Source organism: Megalops cyprinoides, chromosome 1 (genome assembly GCF_013368585.1).
Source record: "Megalops cyprinoides isolate fMegCyp1 chromosome 1, fMegCyp1.pri, whole genome shotgun sequence".
NCBI classification, from domain to species: Eukaryota; Metazoa; Chordata; class Actinopteri; order Elopiformes; family Megalopidae; genus Megalops; species Megalops cyprinoides.
The window spans coordinates 11924305-11940928 of NC_050583.1; the positions used below are offsets into that span (position 1 = coordinate 11924305).

General features: G+C 39.1%; 1 gene segment (V, D, J or C); it reads left to right on the top strand.

The window, feature by feature from the left end:
* The first annotated feature begins 3402 nt into the window (after nt 1-3402).
* Nucleotides 3403-4004, top strand: LOC118790966. The segment is given in 2 exon segments: nt 3403-3445; nt 3640-4004. Coding segments are annotated over 2 exon segments (408 nt in total).
* The last annotated feature ends 12620 nt before the right edge of the window (nt 4005-16624 follow it).

Here is a 16624-nt window from a genome sequence, read left to right on the forward strand (position 1 = left end):
CTACTGCACCTCTACAACCGTTGTTCTCTCAGCAATCTCATTCATCTTTAGATAATCTTGATTCAAGTAACTCATGGTATATCCCTGCAGCACCAGGGCTGACTATTGTTAATATTCATTTACTTGGCCTTACTATCACATACAAGGCTTTCTTGCTAAAGAGAGTAGAACATGATGTACACCGTGTTTCCTTTGAGTTAGTAAGTATAATTGATAACTATACTGAAGTATATGATGATTTTGGTGCCTATGTATAAGAACAATGTTTCTTTGAGTTTGGCTGTTTGAACTCCTCCCTCTGCCAGCCAGCTGTGTCCAGCTCTATATTTGCATGCACCGCCTCAGTGGTTTCTCTTCGAGGCACAGAAGCCCCGCTGTGGGGTATTTCTGGATGTTCAGTGCAGGTGTTGTTCTGCATGGGTGGAAAGATGGCTCAAAATATCTACATTTCAGTTTAGGTGGGTGGGTGTGCATCTTTGTGTGCATTTCTATAATTTTCATGAAAAGCACAAAGGCAATAATGTGCATCCAGGCACATAGAAAAGCAATAGTTTCTCATAAGCAAAAACAGTACATTATATGTGTGTACATTTTTTGTTTCTACCAATTTATTATTGAATGTTATCGCTTAGTTTTAAATCTTTACATTTTCCTCTTTTCATAAACACCGGAATGTTTCTGGATGCTTTTGGATGTGGCCATAACTCACACTGTGCCTTGTAATGCAGAGTAGTTTGTCGAGAATTAAATAATCAGAAAACAAAGCAAATACTGAACATTTGAATGATTTAAAAGTGCTGTGTGGATATGTGTGGATAAGGAAAGTATTGACAATTTTATGATTTTAAAAAGAAGAGAACAGTACATTCATTCTTTATGGAAACAATCCCTTTTCACTGAATATATGGACAAGTGGAAAAGTGAACAAGAGGAAATGTATCACAATCCCCTGCATGGAGTTCCATGAATGAAGTACATATATACAGTGCCAGTCAAAAGTTTGTACACACCTGATTAAGATAATGGGAAACGTGCATTAAAAGATATTTTATATAAAGGCTTACACTTAAATGCTTGAAATTTGTTTCTTAAACAAATATAAATAGCGAAGTTGATGCCTATGTATGAATTTTTTCCCCAAAAAAGAAGAAAAAACAGATTTTTGATTAACTTTGAATTGTTTAACACTTTTTTGTTATTGTATAATTTCATTTGTGTTATTTCATAGTTTTGATGTCTTATTATTCTAAAATATGTACAATAGTAAAAATAAAGAAAAAACATTCTATGAGTGGGTCTCCAAACTTTTGACTAGTACTGTAAGTCAAAAAGTACACTTCTGCCTTGTAATTTGGAGTTGAAGTGGAAGGTTTGCATATAGCATAAAAATATGCACCGAGGCAAAGCAGTGTATTTTTTTTCTCTCCACCCCACAGAGATTATTGTATTTTTTAAAGCACTTTTCTGCATTCCCATCACATCAAGTTCAAGATTCCGCCAAGGATGTATAACACATATTTTGTTTGTTCATTATTAGATCTTAAGAGTAAATGCTGATTCCAAAGTGTTCAATGAATCATCATTTCTGGCTGAACGATGTCTCTACTTATCATAATAAGTTTAAACCAGTTCATTTTCAGCCGTTTGTAATTTCCAAGAATCCATGTGTGTCAACATTGAAGCATTTTTTGTGCACAGAAAGGGAGAGGTTCACATGCACTGTGTGTGTGTGTGTGTGTGTGTGTGCGTGTGTGTGTGCGTGTGCGTGTGCGTGCGTGCGTGCGTGCATGCGTGTGTGCGTGTGTGTGTGTGTGCACAGGGGGGTTTCCAAACCAAGCACTGGGCAAGCCCAACCCTTCTTGGTTTTAGCCATGAGGTAAGAGAGAGTTGCAAGGGTCATGTGGCTGCTGGGAAGGCAGATTCTCTGCAGAAGTAGGGCTTTATTCAGGCCTCTTTTACTCTGATCTTCAGTGTTTTGTGTACTGCAGGGGAGATGGGAGCACCTTGCATACTTGCAGTGTGTTCTGACCCCTAGAGGACAAAGTTCTCTCTAAAGAACAAGAGAAGTAACGTAAGTGAACACCCTCATATTTGTTTTTCTTTTCCAAAAGATGTAAATGAGACACACTCCTACCCATTCTGTAAATATGCAGTAATTCAACTATTTAGCTGAGGCAGTGCCACACTGTTCTGTCCATTGGGCACAGACACCCCATTGAGTGAGCTAATTTAAAACGATCATGTTACCAGCTCAAATTAAACCAGTTTCTATTCAGTTCTACTTTTGACCAGTAGATGTCAGTATCACACTGAAAATAAAGGGAGGTAATGCATCACCATGTGAAACACACACTTATAGAGTCTTTGCATTGAGTATGTACCATTGTAGTTCCAACAAAAACTGTCCTACATCCCAAAAAGGTCCTGCAGATTGACCTCTATCAGATATGAACACAGAGGATCACACAGTGCTCTCTGCAACCTGCTGTGTAGCTCCATCGTTCTGCAGTTGCCCCCAGCATTCAATGCACCCTACCGACGTAACCTGTCGGCAGTATCAATGGGGATTTTTTCATAGAAGGGTTCTGGCGGGATGTTTTCACACTGGGCTGTCACTGGACAGGATATTGAGGGAGTATTCTTCCACCACTGACTTACTGCCAGCCTTCTTCAGTCCTGGTCTGGGATTGCCACAGTGTCTGTAGGTTTTGTTTTTCTCAGTAATGTAGTTTGTCTTATTAACATTTTAATTCTTTCAGTCATGGTGTAGAAATAGGATGAAAATGGATTTATACTGTTATACATGTTACATTACTTATCTGTAAATGCAAAAGTGTATAATGTAAATGTAAAACTGTTCAGGCCCCCCACTATACTGTAAGTATATAAATTAAAGGTTGAATGATTTAAAACACATTGTGCAGTCAATTTATGAAACGAAGTGTATTAAATTCCATAAACTGGAAAATTCCAGTTCCAGTTCCAAAACATTCAGTATGAACAAAAGTTTAAAATGTCTACATTTTTTAAAAACTTTAAATTATTTAGTTTTTTATTACTTTATTCTAAATTATGTTTTGAAAATGTCTTCCAATTCCAAAGTTTTTATCCAAAGTATTTATTTATTAATTAATTAATTTATTTGTTTATTTAGAAAAAAATGAATTGGAAGCAAACAAATGTGAAATAAAAAATACCGCTTCTCTATTTCTATTGTTTTTGGCTTTTTATACTATCGAATATATATGACACACCTCCCCTCTGATGCAAAACAAAATTCTCTCTCTTTTTGCCTTCTGTATTTAAACGGTGGCTGTACGTGTCTCTTTAAGACCTCAGCAGCCCCTGAGCCCTGGAGAGTTGAGAAGAGCAGCTCACTGCAGTTCATCTTCAACACAAACCATGTTTCCTGCATCTCTGCTGCTGCTTCTAGCAGCTGCATCCTGTGAGTGGCTGCATTCTATACAGTAACTGTTACAGATTAATACTGTCTGATAATGACAGTTGCTAGAAAATATACAATCTATGGATTATATACTAGATTATACAATTGTATATTGCTTTCTATTTGTTTCCAGAATAATTACACTATGTAAATGCACTGATTCTCACAAATATGCTTATTTTTGTTATCCACAGATGTTCACTGTGTTGAACTCACCCAGCCAGGTTCTATGGTTGTGAAGCCAGGACAGTCTCTGACCATCTCCTGTAAAGTCTCTGGATATTCTGTGACTGATAGCAGCTATGGTACAGGATGGATTCGACAGCCTGCAGGGAAAGTAATGGAGTGGATCGGACATATGTATGGTGGTGGGAGCATTATTTCCAAAGATTCTCTGAAAAACAAGTTCAGCATCTCCAGAGACACCTCCAGCAGCACAGTGTCACTGCAAGGCAGCAGCCTGCAGACTGAAGACACAGCTGTGTATTACTGTGTCCGATACCGACACACTGCAGTAAACCTACAGCAGGCCTGTACAAAAACCTACCCTGATGAGTAACACAACACAAGCACAATGTGCCCAGACTGCAGCTCTTATTAACCAAATGTGCTGATATTAAGGTTTGACTGTACAATGAACTGACACATAGCAAAGTATGTGTATATGTTATAGTCCATGGAACAATTTCTAGATCCAAGATGGAGATCTCGCCAAAAGTTGACTGGAGACCGTGCTGTGCTTTATGAGTCACAAATGCATATATTTAGGAATATAATGAAAAAAGGGGCAATGGTTTCAAATTTCTGTTGTTACTTTTCGGTCACATTAAAATACATGAGTGATGGAAGAAAACCTCTTAATACAATCATGTTTGATACTGTGCATATATGTCGACTCTTTTTCTTCACAGAATGGACATAATATAATTATTATACCCATTTCCAGTGCTAAAGGATTAAGATGTCCCACAAAAATCAGGTATTTAGTCCTGTGATGGTGTTGTGTCCCAGGGACTCTTTCTGACAGATCACAGTCAGCAGCAAAGAAGTGAAAACAAGAAAAACAAAGAGCAATGAGAACAGAAAGAACACTTACACCTGCATTTACATTTCAGCTAGGTAAAAACATATTGTTGTCTTGATAATGTTGTCAAGATAATGTTTCACAAAGAACTACCAGGGCTTTACATTTTTTAAAACTTGATTTTGTATCTGCAGCTTGGTGAGAAATAATATTTCTGAAATTTGTTTTATTGTAATTATCCTGAGAGTTAACTCAACAAACATGTTCGTAGAAGAAAAGTTTTGAAACTACAAGGAGTGAGTGAGACTGTTGGAATAAAAATTCCAAAAATTCCAATGAGCTGGTTCAACAGGTGGCAGTTGCTGTATTCTGTTTTTTCTTCACTTTTAAACCAGTGATGAAGGGTTAAAACTGTCCCACCAAAATCAGATACAGCTCCTGTGATGGTGTTATGACCCAAGAACTCTCTGTGACAGATGTCTACACTCACTACCACCCCATAGATTTGCAGTCTCAGATTTTTCTCACACAGCCTGTGTCTTCTGTGGCTGCACCAGGAGGATCCCTCACACTGAAATGTGCCTGCAATGTGCCTGCAATGTGCCTGACGCTGTGGTCAATCAGTATTCCCTGATTGGCAATAGCTTCGCAACAGGCTAGATTCAACAGCCTGCAGGGAAATTCCTGAGTGGATTGAACATATATAGGGTGGTGATACCACAAAGTTCAAAGATTCATTATACAACAAATTCAGCCTGCAGACTGAAGACCCCGTTGTATATCACTGTGCCTGATGTACACAGTGCAGTGAAAGTACAGCAGGCCTGTACAAGAAACCCAACCTCCTGAGGGCAGCAGCAGAACACAGGCAAAGCTTTCTCACATTGTAGCTCTTATTGATCTAATAAGCTGGTATGAAAGTTTTACTCTATAATGAACTGGCACATAGACATGACACATTGCATAACACAGAACTTTGCTTACAAGTACATTATAAACACTGTAAACTATTAAATCGTTGAAATAATCTTGCCAGAAGTTCAACCAGCTTTTTTTTTTTATTTGAATTTTACATTTTAAATTTAAAAATGCTCCCTTTAAAGACGAACCAGACTCCTTCATGATGAACAGACATGCTGTATGTATTCACGTCCATGAAACATTTCATCAGAAGGGACACTAATAGCTCTGTGCTGGAGATCTCAACAAGTCTCTTTAACTCGAGACTGAGCTCTGCTTTGTGAGATACAAATGCATAACTTTGAAGTGTAATAATAAAACGAGGCAAAGATTTTCCCCAAATTGTCCCCAGATTCGTCTTCAAAGACTCCTCACCCTTCACAGGACAGCCACAATCCCACTAAAAGTAACTGAACATTAGGCCTACCTGACTGCCTGAATTAACAACTGTCCCCAAAAATTAGACATGGTTCCTGTGATGGTGTATTTTTTCCCCAGGGAATCTGTGACAGATCTTTACACTCAGACTTTACCCTCACAACAGTGGATTTACCTGCAGCTCAGAGTTTCCTTCTCAGAGGCTGTTTATTTTGCTGCATTACTGAAGTTGTCCTCATTTCACCCTTGCAGAAATTAACACCATACAATTGGATGTTGCAACATTGTCTTTTATTATACCAAATTGCTGAGTAAATACAAATAAATAAATAAATAAAAATAAGCACATTTACTTCTTGTGAACCTACTTAAATTTTTCATTTGAGGATCCAATGCAAACCTCCCAGAGTTTTTAATGGAGCCAGAGTCAGTGTGAGAACCAGAGCAGCAGTTAGTGGGACTCAGTCTGTGCTTTAACTCAGTGCTCCTCCTTCTCATCTGCAGTTATGAAGCTTTTACCAGCTCTGCTGTCACTCACAGCACTCACACTATCAGGTCTATTCCTCTATCTCTCTTCTCTCTATCTTTCTTGCTTGCGAGCTGGTCACCATATATTGTATGTAAAAACTGACTTTTCTTTTAATTTCAGGTGTTCAGAGTGAGATTGTACTGACTGAGTCTGAACCAGTGGTAAAGAGACCAGGAGAATCTCACACACTGACCTGTACAGCCGCTGGGTTCTCATTCAGCAGCTACTGGATGGGCTGGAACAGACAAGCTCCTGGGAAGGGACTGGAGTGGTTAGGACATCGGCACAGCAGTACTGTGTACTACTCTGAGTCTATAAAGGGACGATTCACCATTACCAGAGACGACAGCAAGAGCCAGGTGTATTTACAGATGAACAGCCTGAGAGCTGAAGACACTGCTGTGTATTACTGTGCCGGATACTCACAGTGGTGTGAACCAACAGCAAACCTGTACAAAAACTCACACAGACCCACACATCCACACACATACATCCCCATTCCCCCACTCCTACACATACTCACAAAAATAGAACCCTAAGACAGCAATATAAAAATAAATATTCTTTTCAGTTTTTATTGATTCGAAAGACATACAGTAGACATACAAGTACACATAGCACATAAACAGCAATTATAAAAACAAAACAAAGAAAAAATCAACAGGGCAGGGTAGATGTGTGTGCGTGCTTGAATTTGCATGTGATTGAGAGTGATCGTGAATGTCAGTGCATATGTGTATGCGAGTAGCAGCACTCCTGACTACAAAGGTTGAGGAAGATCAATTATGAGATTAGATTAATATAGATTATAGTATGCGATAAATGGTTCCCATGTTTCTAGGAAGATACTGGATTTGTTTTTGACAGTAATAATTGATTTTTCCATTTGAAATTGATCAAACATTAAGGAGGTCCACTGTGCCAAAGATATTTTGCGTTTACATTTAATTTATTCATTTGACAGATGCTTTTATCCAAAGCAATTTACAAGTGTGGTACAATATAACACAAGTGAGGTACAATACAACACAAAGTGAAGTACAATACAACACAACACACATTTTGGTTTTATTTTTCCAGTTTGTTAAGATACCTTTTTTTGCAATGACCAACAAAAGAAGAATTATCTTCTCTGTGGAGCTCATGGCAATCTACAGATTGCTAAAGTTTCCAAGCAGACATAATGTTGGATCAAGGGGTAAACTGAGACCAGTGATGCCAGATAAAGTAGAGACAATCTTTGTCCAAAGTTGTGATACGGGGGGCACTGCCAGAAAGCATGCAGGTAATTGTTGACTGATTAAGTTGTACAATGTTGGGAAATTTCAAAGTCATCTATGCCCATGAAATACAATGTCCTTTGGGCAAGGAGCTGTACTGAACAAGCTGTGTTCTTGGGTTAGAGGAACACGTAAAGATACTTTCACAAACAGTGGTCCAAAATTCAGGTGAGATCAGCAGCACATTTCTCACATGGAACACATATTGCGGTATCAATTGAGAGAAGAAGTCTATAGATTTTTTTTTTTTAATTTTTCCATTTTCTCCCCAATTTGGAATGGCCAATTCCTTGAATTTGTCAGTCCCATTTCACAACTCCCACTGTCAATCCGGGAGAGCGTGGACAAGCACGTGCCCTCCTCCGAGACACGTGATGTCAGCCGCTGCTTCTTTTCGCACTGCAGCCCACAAGCTAAGCTAGCACAGAGATGAGTCGGAGGAAGACATTTCATATGCAGCTTTGCCACGTGGACCACAGGCGCCTGATTGACCAGCAGGGGGCACTGTTACTAATGGGACCGAAGCCTCTGCCGACATACCCACCCCTATCCCTGGCGGAACGAAGCCAATGTGTTCCGCCTGTGAGCTCCCGATCACTGTCGGGATATAAGCAATTACTCAGTGCTTACCATGACTTCATAGGTTTAGGGAAACAAAATAAGACACAAAAATAAACCTGCACGCCATTATTATGTCGGACTAAAAATGCCACCAACTTAAGGGGGTAAAAGCAGGTGGAGTACAGAGGGTCAATTGCAAATCAACAAGTGACCATCATCAGCGCTCTTCTCCCTTATGCACAGTTATGTGCCCCACTTTAAAAATCACTTGGAATTTTCCTCCCAACACAGGATCATCACTTGTAAAATAGAGAGGGGAATCTGTGAGTGACACAAGCTACTGTAATATTAATAATTCTAGTAAGCGCATCTTTGTGTACATTACTAACGCTGTTATGGTGATTCATAACATTTTAACATTTATAACATTTATAACATAACATGATATTGGGCTCCTCTTTTCTCACTGGAAAAGTTTTACTGTGTGTGTATTTTCATTTCATTTCATAATTCATGGACGATTAATAACAAATATACTTACATTACTGTATCCACAGATGTTTGCTGCGTTGAACTCAGCCAGATTTCATGGTTGTTAAACAAGGACAGACTCTGACAATCTAAATCTCTGGGTACTCTCTGACTAATAGTAGCTACGCTACACATTGAATATGACAGAACTGCAGGGAAAGCCCTGGGGTGGACTGGATATATGGGATATGATGCAAACAGTGATTATGAATACTCCTTAAAGAACAAGTTCAGCATCTCCAGAGACACCTCCAGCAGCACAGTGTCTTTGCAAGGGAGCAGCCTGCAGACTGAAGACACAGCTGTGCATTACTGTGAAAGACGCAACATCCACAGTCATATAAAGCAACACCAGCCCTGTACAGAAGCTCATTTTGTTCATCACTACAATTTCAATTGTGATGGTGCCTTCTAAGGACAATAAACTGGTTTAACTCCCCACAAGTTAAGTGATATCATTCAAGCAGCCCTGAATATTAAAATAAATACATAAATAAATGGACTGAAGGGAAAAGCTGAATAATCTTAATCTTGAAAAAGTGGACACTGGATCACGTTATAATAAACTGACCTGCTACAACAAGCAAGGCATCCTGCAAAAGAGGCAGTGTTTTACATTGGTGGAAAGAATCAATTCCATAATGTAGTGCCAGTTGCTGTGTCTCTGTGACATTCCCATTAGATTAAACTGGGGCATAGACTTGTTGGTGAGATGCTGGCCCCGGTTTCACATCCTTACCTGCCTGGAAACACTGTGGATTGACTCTGACTAATAATTCAAAAATCAGCCATAGAGGATAGATACATGGCTGAGGGTGATATATGAAATTGTTATTTTATCTGAACCAGCCTATGGGTTTGACTCTTCTGTTTAAATACTCATACAAACACAATAAACCCACCCTGAACCACAGTACACACAGCTCTGTTCCCTGGTTATCCTACAAACCCTGGTCTTGTGCAGTTCATACAAAAATATTTGCATGTCCATCTCATTAAAAATACTGTGCCAAATGCAACATACTGTATCTCTGTACAATGTACAATACAATACACTGTACAATATAACGGTTGTAAAAACACTTTACTAAACACTAGAAAAAGACAATAGAAACAGCAAACCGTCCATTCTTATTGCATTGTTTGTCCGTCAGATAAACTATGAAACAGAAAATTTACTTGCAGGCTGCTTGCTTTTAGTCCTCAGAGGGCAGTGTGAGCAAAGTTACCCTCCATTACAACTGTAAATCCAGACATGCAGCTCACAAAAGCACAGGCCTTGGTGTTTTAAAAACTGACATGTTACAAAATACAAAATGGCAAGTGTACTTTTTAATCTTATAAGGACGCTATTCTCATCCTAACTTTTCAAAGAAAAAGGAACTGTATTACTGTCCTTGAGAGCAAACGCAGGAACGGCTTTGACCTAGATGACCTTCACACAACAAGGCATTCCAATCAGGCCAGACCTTCATCCATCAGCAGTGTTCTTTTCAAGCAATTTCCGTTGCCTTACAAAGAGTCAATATTGCTTTGATCAATCAATAATCAAGATAATGGTATGTCCAATAATACATTATCCATCAATATAGCATTCCAATAATGACAACTGGAGGAATAAAACTTCATCATTTCAATATTATTCTTCTCTAATGTATTTTAATGAATCATTTCATTTTTTGTTGCTTTGTGTAGATTTGTCTTCAAATTTACAGCATTTTCACCAGCCTGTTCTTTGATTAGCTCTACTGGTTTACATAGCTGATATTCCTGAGAAAGGAGTGCAGGCATCTTTTTTTATTTCTCTGTTGAAAATCCAATCCAATGTGAAGAGGTGAGGAGAAACTAAAGACAAGGTAAGCTGAAGATTTTTACTTGCAGGCTCTATTTTAGCCCCTAGAGGGCAATGTGCGCAATGTTACCTTCCACTGCAACTGTAAATCAAGTCATGCAGCTCACGAAAGCACAGGCCTTGGTGTGTTGACTGATATGTAGCAAAATGAGAACTGCACCTTCTATTTTTTCAAGGATGCTATTCTGATTTATCCATCACTGGAGCATTCTAAGAAAAAGGAACTGTATTATTATCCTAGAGATCAAATAGAGGAATGGCTTTGACCTCCATGCTCACAGCAATGCATTCCAGCCTGACCTTCATCCTTCAGCATTGTTCTTTTCTTCAGGCAGGTGTCGCTGCCTGGTGAACAGTCAACACTTCTTCAATCAATAATCATTACAGTATGTTCAATATGTATTTGTTCATCATTGCAACATTTCACACCTTTCTGTTATGCATCTATGTGTCATGGTATAAAATGTAAAAAACAAACAAACAAAAAAAATCTTCTGTACTAACCCTGTCTCTATGTTGCAGGTTTTGTTTGCAGATTTCTGTTTTATTGTTGCATGATATACAGGAGCATGGTACCGTAAATAATTAATTTACATTCCTACTGCAATCTTTTGCCTATGAGGAAGTCAGCTAAACCTGATTGATGCACTAATTATAAGTCGCTTTGGTTTAAAAGCGTCTGCGAAATGCCAAATTGTAAATTTCAATAATGACAATATGAGCAATAAAATCTCACCATTTCATAGAGAAAATACTGTTCTGTTGTGTATTTTAGTGAACCATTTCTGATTTAAAAGTTGCTTAGTATAATACCTACCTTACACCAGGGAGTGTGAGATCAGAAAAATATGTTTAAAGTCAGTTATTATAAATACACTGAAGCACTGAAACACGGTGCACGATTACATTGTGTTTAGCACAATTTCTTAGATATTAGTCTTCATGTCTCTCATAGCTACGAGCTCCTGTTTGTGCTTCAGGATTGCAGTTCAGCGGCTGCAGATCTTTCACTGGCAAAGCTACAAACTGTAGTAAATGTTGCCCTGATGACAGAGGGACCCCAGCTTCCACTGTGTGTCTGTGCTGCTCAGTGCTGTACTGCAGTCACTGATCTCTAGTGACCCTCACTGTGCCCTCCCCTAGAGGAGGATCCAATGCAAACCTCCCAGAGCTTTTAATGGAGCCAGTGTCGGTGTGAGAACCAGAGCAGCAGTCAGTGGGACTCAGCTTGTACTTTAACTCAGTGCCCCTCCTTCTCTCCTGCAGTCATGAAGATACTACCACCTCTGCTGATACTCACAACACTCACTCTGTCAGGTCTCTTTCATAATCTCTCTTCTCTCTAGCTTTCTTTCTTGCTTTCAACTTATATCTAAATCTGACTTTTCTTCTAATTACAGGTGTTCAGAGTGAGATTGTACTGACTGAATCTGAACCAGTGATAAAGAGACCAGGCGAATCTCACACACTGACCTGCACAGCCTCTGGATTCACATTCAGCAGCTACTTTATGGGCTGGATCAGACAGGCTCCTGGGAAGGGACTGGAGTGGTTAGGACAAAAGTACAGCAGTACTGTGTACTACTCCCAGTCTATAAAGGGACGATTCACCATCACCAGAGACGACAGCAAGAGCCAGGTGTATTTACAGATGAGCAGCCTGAGAGCTGAAGACACTGCTGTGTATTACTGTGCCAGAGACTCACAGTAAGAGAGAGTGAGGGGAAAGCCATACAAAAACTCTTCCTCTGTGTGACACACAGAGAAACACAGTAAAGCAAAGAACCCTGGAGTAAAAGCTGCTGTTCCACAGAACAAGAAGACTTATAGTACAATATTTTCCTCTTGGTCTATATTTATTTTCATGCATTATACAGTTTATAGGTTTATCTGAAGTTTGTAATGTACATTAATGAAAGAAATACTTGCTTAGACTAATGCTGCTGCAATTATCAGTGATTGTAGGAGCATGTAGATTGAGTAGCCTTATGTGAGTAGGGGGAGCCTGGTTAATGGGGTGTACTTTCAGGGATGGGGAAGGTGTGATTATTTAAGAAAGATTTCAATTTTAAACACCTTCAAGAATGTCATTTCGATGTAACTACCCATAAGATGCATTTCAAAAAGAGAAATACAATCAAACAAGCTTTGTCATTGCAATGTACCCTCCTGGGGTCTAATATTCTATACTTCCAAAATACAAGAACATAAAGTCCAGAAATGCCTGAACTATATCTTTCTGAGTAAAATATATGCATGTAACTTAATATTTCAAATAAATGAGGCATTAATTCAGTCAATATAGAAAATTGCAATTAGGTTGATAAGCACTTTTTATTGAACATTGGAATCTATTTTACAGGCTGTTGGAGGATTCAGTTCTAAAATGAGAATCTGTTTTATTTTTCAACACAAACATGGTCAAATATCATCATGAACAGCTGGGACTCCTTGTGAAGATGATCAAAAAGCTGTAGCAGTTTGACTTTAGCTGATCCTGAGCATCCACACATGAGCATGTAAAAATCACATTTTTCCACAGTGTATCTGGGTTTGGGTTTTAAATACAAAATTAATTTCTTTTGTGCATTTGCATTTCTTATAGAATCAGGGCACCATAGGTAAAAAAAAAAAAGAATCAGACACTTTCTACCTGTGGACAATTATATGAAAATGATCTACTGTCCATGCACTTTCAGTACAATATATTACCAAAATATGACAGCTCAGCACAAGATAAAGAAGATAATGCAACAATCTGAACTGAATGCATGTATGAATACATTATGCATAGTTAACTGATATGTATGCATTAATTCAGGTGGGAATTTCAAAAGATGTAAGAATTTCTATTGAAATCTTCAGTGATGTTGGGGGAAGCAGTTTCTTCCTCTTAATTCTCCTCCAGATGGGGGCAGCACCGCTTCCCCTAAAGGATATTCTGACCATTTGAATTTATCTTGTTTTTCTCAGTCCTCCACCTCCATAGACCCACTTCAGACCTCTTTATTTCTTATAAAAGGCACTGAGGTCTTTCCACCCATCACAGGAGCAGCACTTGTAAAACAGAGAGGGGAAGCTGTGTGTGACAATGGAAGTTGCTTCATTAGTTGCCGCATTAGCAATTTTATTGGGAACATTTTCACGTAAGTGTGGGTATTTTTCAGGATTCCTTAACTGACATGAATGGTATTGCTTATTTTTAAAAGATTATATTAAACATAATATAACATAATTATGAACTTTCTTCATCACAGATGTTCACTGTATTGAACTCACCCAGCCGGATTCTCTGGTTGTAAAGCCAGGACAGTCTCTGACCATCTCCTGCAAAGTCTCTGGGTATTTACTCACTGATAGCAGCTATGCGACACACTGGGTTCGACAGCCTGCGGGGAAAGCTCTGGAGTGGATTGGTGGCATATGGTATGATGGAAGCACTGCTTACAAAGATTCTCTTAAGAACAAGTTCAGCATCTCCAGAGACACGTCCAGCAGCACAGTGGCATTAAAAGGGAGCAGCCTGCAGACTGGAGACACAGCCATGTATTACTGTGCCAGAGACACACAGCAAGTGAAAGTCATTTGAGAGCAATACAAAAAGTGCTTCACGCTTCATTAATGACAGATAACACGTTGGTCTTGATAACATTTATGTTTGATTCTCTGCAGTTGTGTGTAGCAGATGAGACGGTAGAGAGAAGAGATAAGGAGGGAGAAGTAAGAGTAATGCTGCTGAGTGTGGAAGGTGTAACTGCAGGAGGGAACTGTGGGAGTGATGGAATGGCTTTGAGTTCATTATTTCATTTAACTATTCTGAATGAATTTGATCAGTTATATTAACTGAAGCACTCATTTTCATTGCATTATGATAACAAGGCAGTACATTGGTTATGGCATTAATATTGAGAGAAGCTGGCTCCTCACTCCCTGTGTATGTCTGGCTGCTTTGCCTGTACTATGAACTACAGAATCCTGAGAACAAACAGCTAGTACTCACAGCCATGCACCCCAAATATAAATATGCGCTATGAACATACCTACGTTTATTATCCAAACTGAATTTAAACTGGAAAACTAATCAGATTTGGTAAAAAATAAAGGTAAGAGAATCTCTGATCAATAATTCATCAGGCTCCTGGAAAGGGCTTGGAATGGCTGGGATGTGATGGCTGCTCAAACACTGCAGACAGTGTTAAGGGACGCCTAAACCTGAACAGAGACAGCTCCAACAGCAGGTCCTCTCTCACTCTGAGCAACCTGAGGGCTGAGGACACGGCTGTGTATTACTGCGCCCGACAGCCACAGTGCTGGAGAGTAATGGCAGAGTGACACAAAAACCTCCCCTCACTCTCTGTCATGGGAATAAGCGTTAAACAGCTGCAGTCACAGAAAAACTACCAAAACCCCTACAACCTTTAGATTTAATCCATTGCAGTTATGCAAACATGTTATTTGAAGAATAATCCAGTGACATCCACTAACTATTTTCTTTATGTTATGTTATGAAGTTATGAAGATGACTTCACATGACTACAAAAGACTACCATTTGCATCACATTACATAACATGCATTTCACAGATGCTCGTATCCAGAGTGACTTCCAGCACAATAGAACATAAGTGTATCCATTCAAGTTAAATATTTTGCGAAACAATATCAATGTTACTCCCATTCCACTGTTAATGTAACCCAGCAGAAAGACACTCTGTACCTCTGAGCTATGTTTGCATGCTGATCTCAGCCATGATTTTAGGAATTTGGGGAAATAGTGGCCTTGATTTGATGGTACTGAATCCTTAAACATTCACACAAAAAATCAAATCTTTCCAAAACTGTTCTGTGTTGCATCCAAAGAGTACTTAAAGAAATCCTCAGCATACCTTGATGGACATTTTCTGTGCTAACAATCTTTTGGTATTGACCGTTTCTTTGATTGATTGTTTCATCACTGCACTGTCACATATAATGCTGAAGATGAGCATTTTGCAGTAATTAGGAAATAGCTGGTCAAATATGAATGATAAATAACATTTAACTACATGGTACTGAAGCTAATTATGTGTTTTTGAAGTGACACAAGTATTAATATCTGAAATCTATTCATTTCACCCTTTAATATCTATGTATGATACACCTCCCCTCTTATGCAAAATGAAACTCTCTCTCTCTTTGTTTTTATTTAAAGAGTGTTTGTGTCTCTTTATGACCTCAGCAGCCCCTGAGCCCTGGAGAGTTACGAACAGCAGCTCACTCCAGTTCATCTTCAACACAAACAATGTTCCCTGCATCTCTAATACTGCTGCTGCTGGCAGCTGCATCCTTTTAGTCTCTGTGTTTGCTTGCATTATGTGTTCATATTATACCTACATTTTTCTCTTTCTCTCTCCCTAGGTGTTCGGTCTCAGGTTGTTCTCACACAGCCTGAATCAGCTGTGGCTGCACCAGGAGGATCCCTCACGTTAAAATGTGCCTGCAGTGGGTTCAGTGTCAGAAGTGCATACATGTACTGGATCCGCCAAGCTCCTGGAAAGGCACTTCAATGGATCATTTACTTTTACTCTGACAGTGACAAGAGCACTGCACAGGCTGTGCAGGGCAGATTCACAGCATCCAAAGACAGCTCCAGCCTCTATCTACATATGACCCAGCTGAAAGCAGAGGACACAGCAGTGTACTACTGCGCAAGAAACATTGTGGTTTACACCATACAGACAGCTGTACAAAAACCCCCTATCAAAGTCCAGAGAGAAGTCTGGCCCCTGCCGTAGTGGGAGAAAAACACATGCCCTCAGTGTCACAGAAAACTGACAGGAAAGAACAGAATACTCAAAAGACAAAGAGAGCACAGAACAACAAAAACCTTTTGGTTGGTAAAAAAAATTGTTTTCTACATCCCAAGATCAAGTTAGTGCTTAACAAAGTGCCGCCATACTTTACCTTTTTGTAAATTGTTTTAACATTTTGTTTATGCAACTAGGTGAAAAATAAGATTTTAAAAGAAATTTGTTCTATTCTGACTCAGCAAACATATTCCAAGAAGAAAAGTGTTGAAACTACACA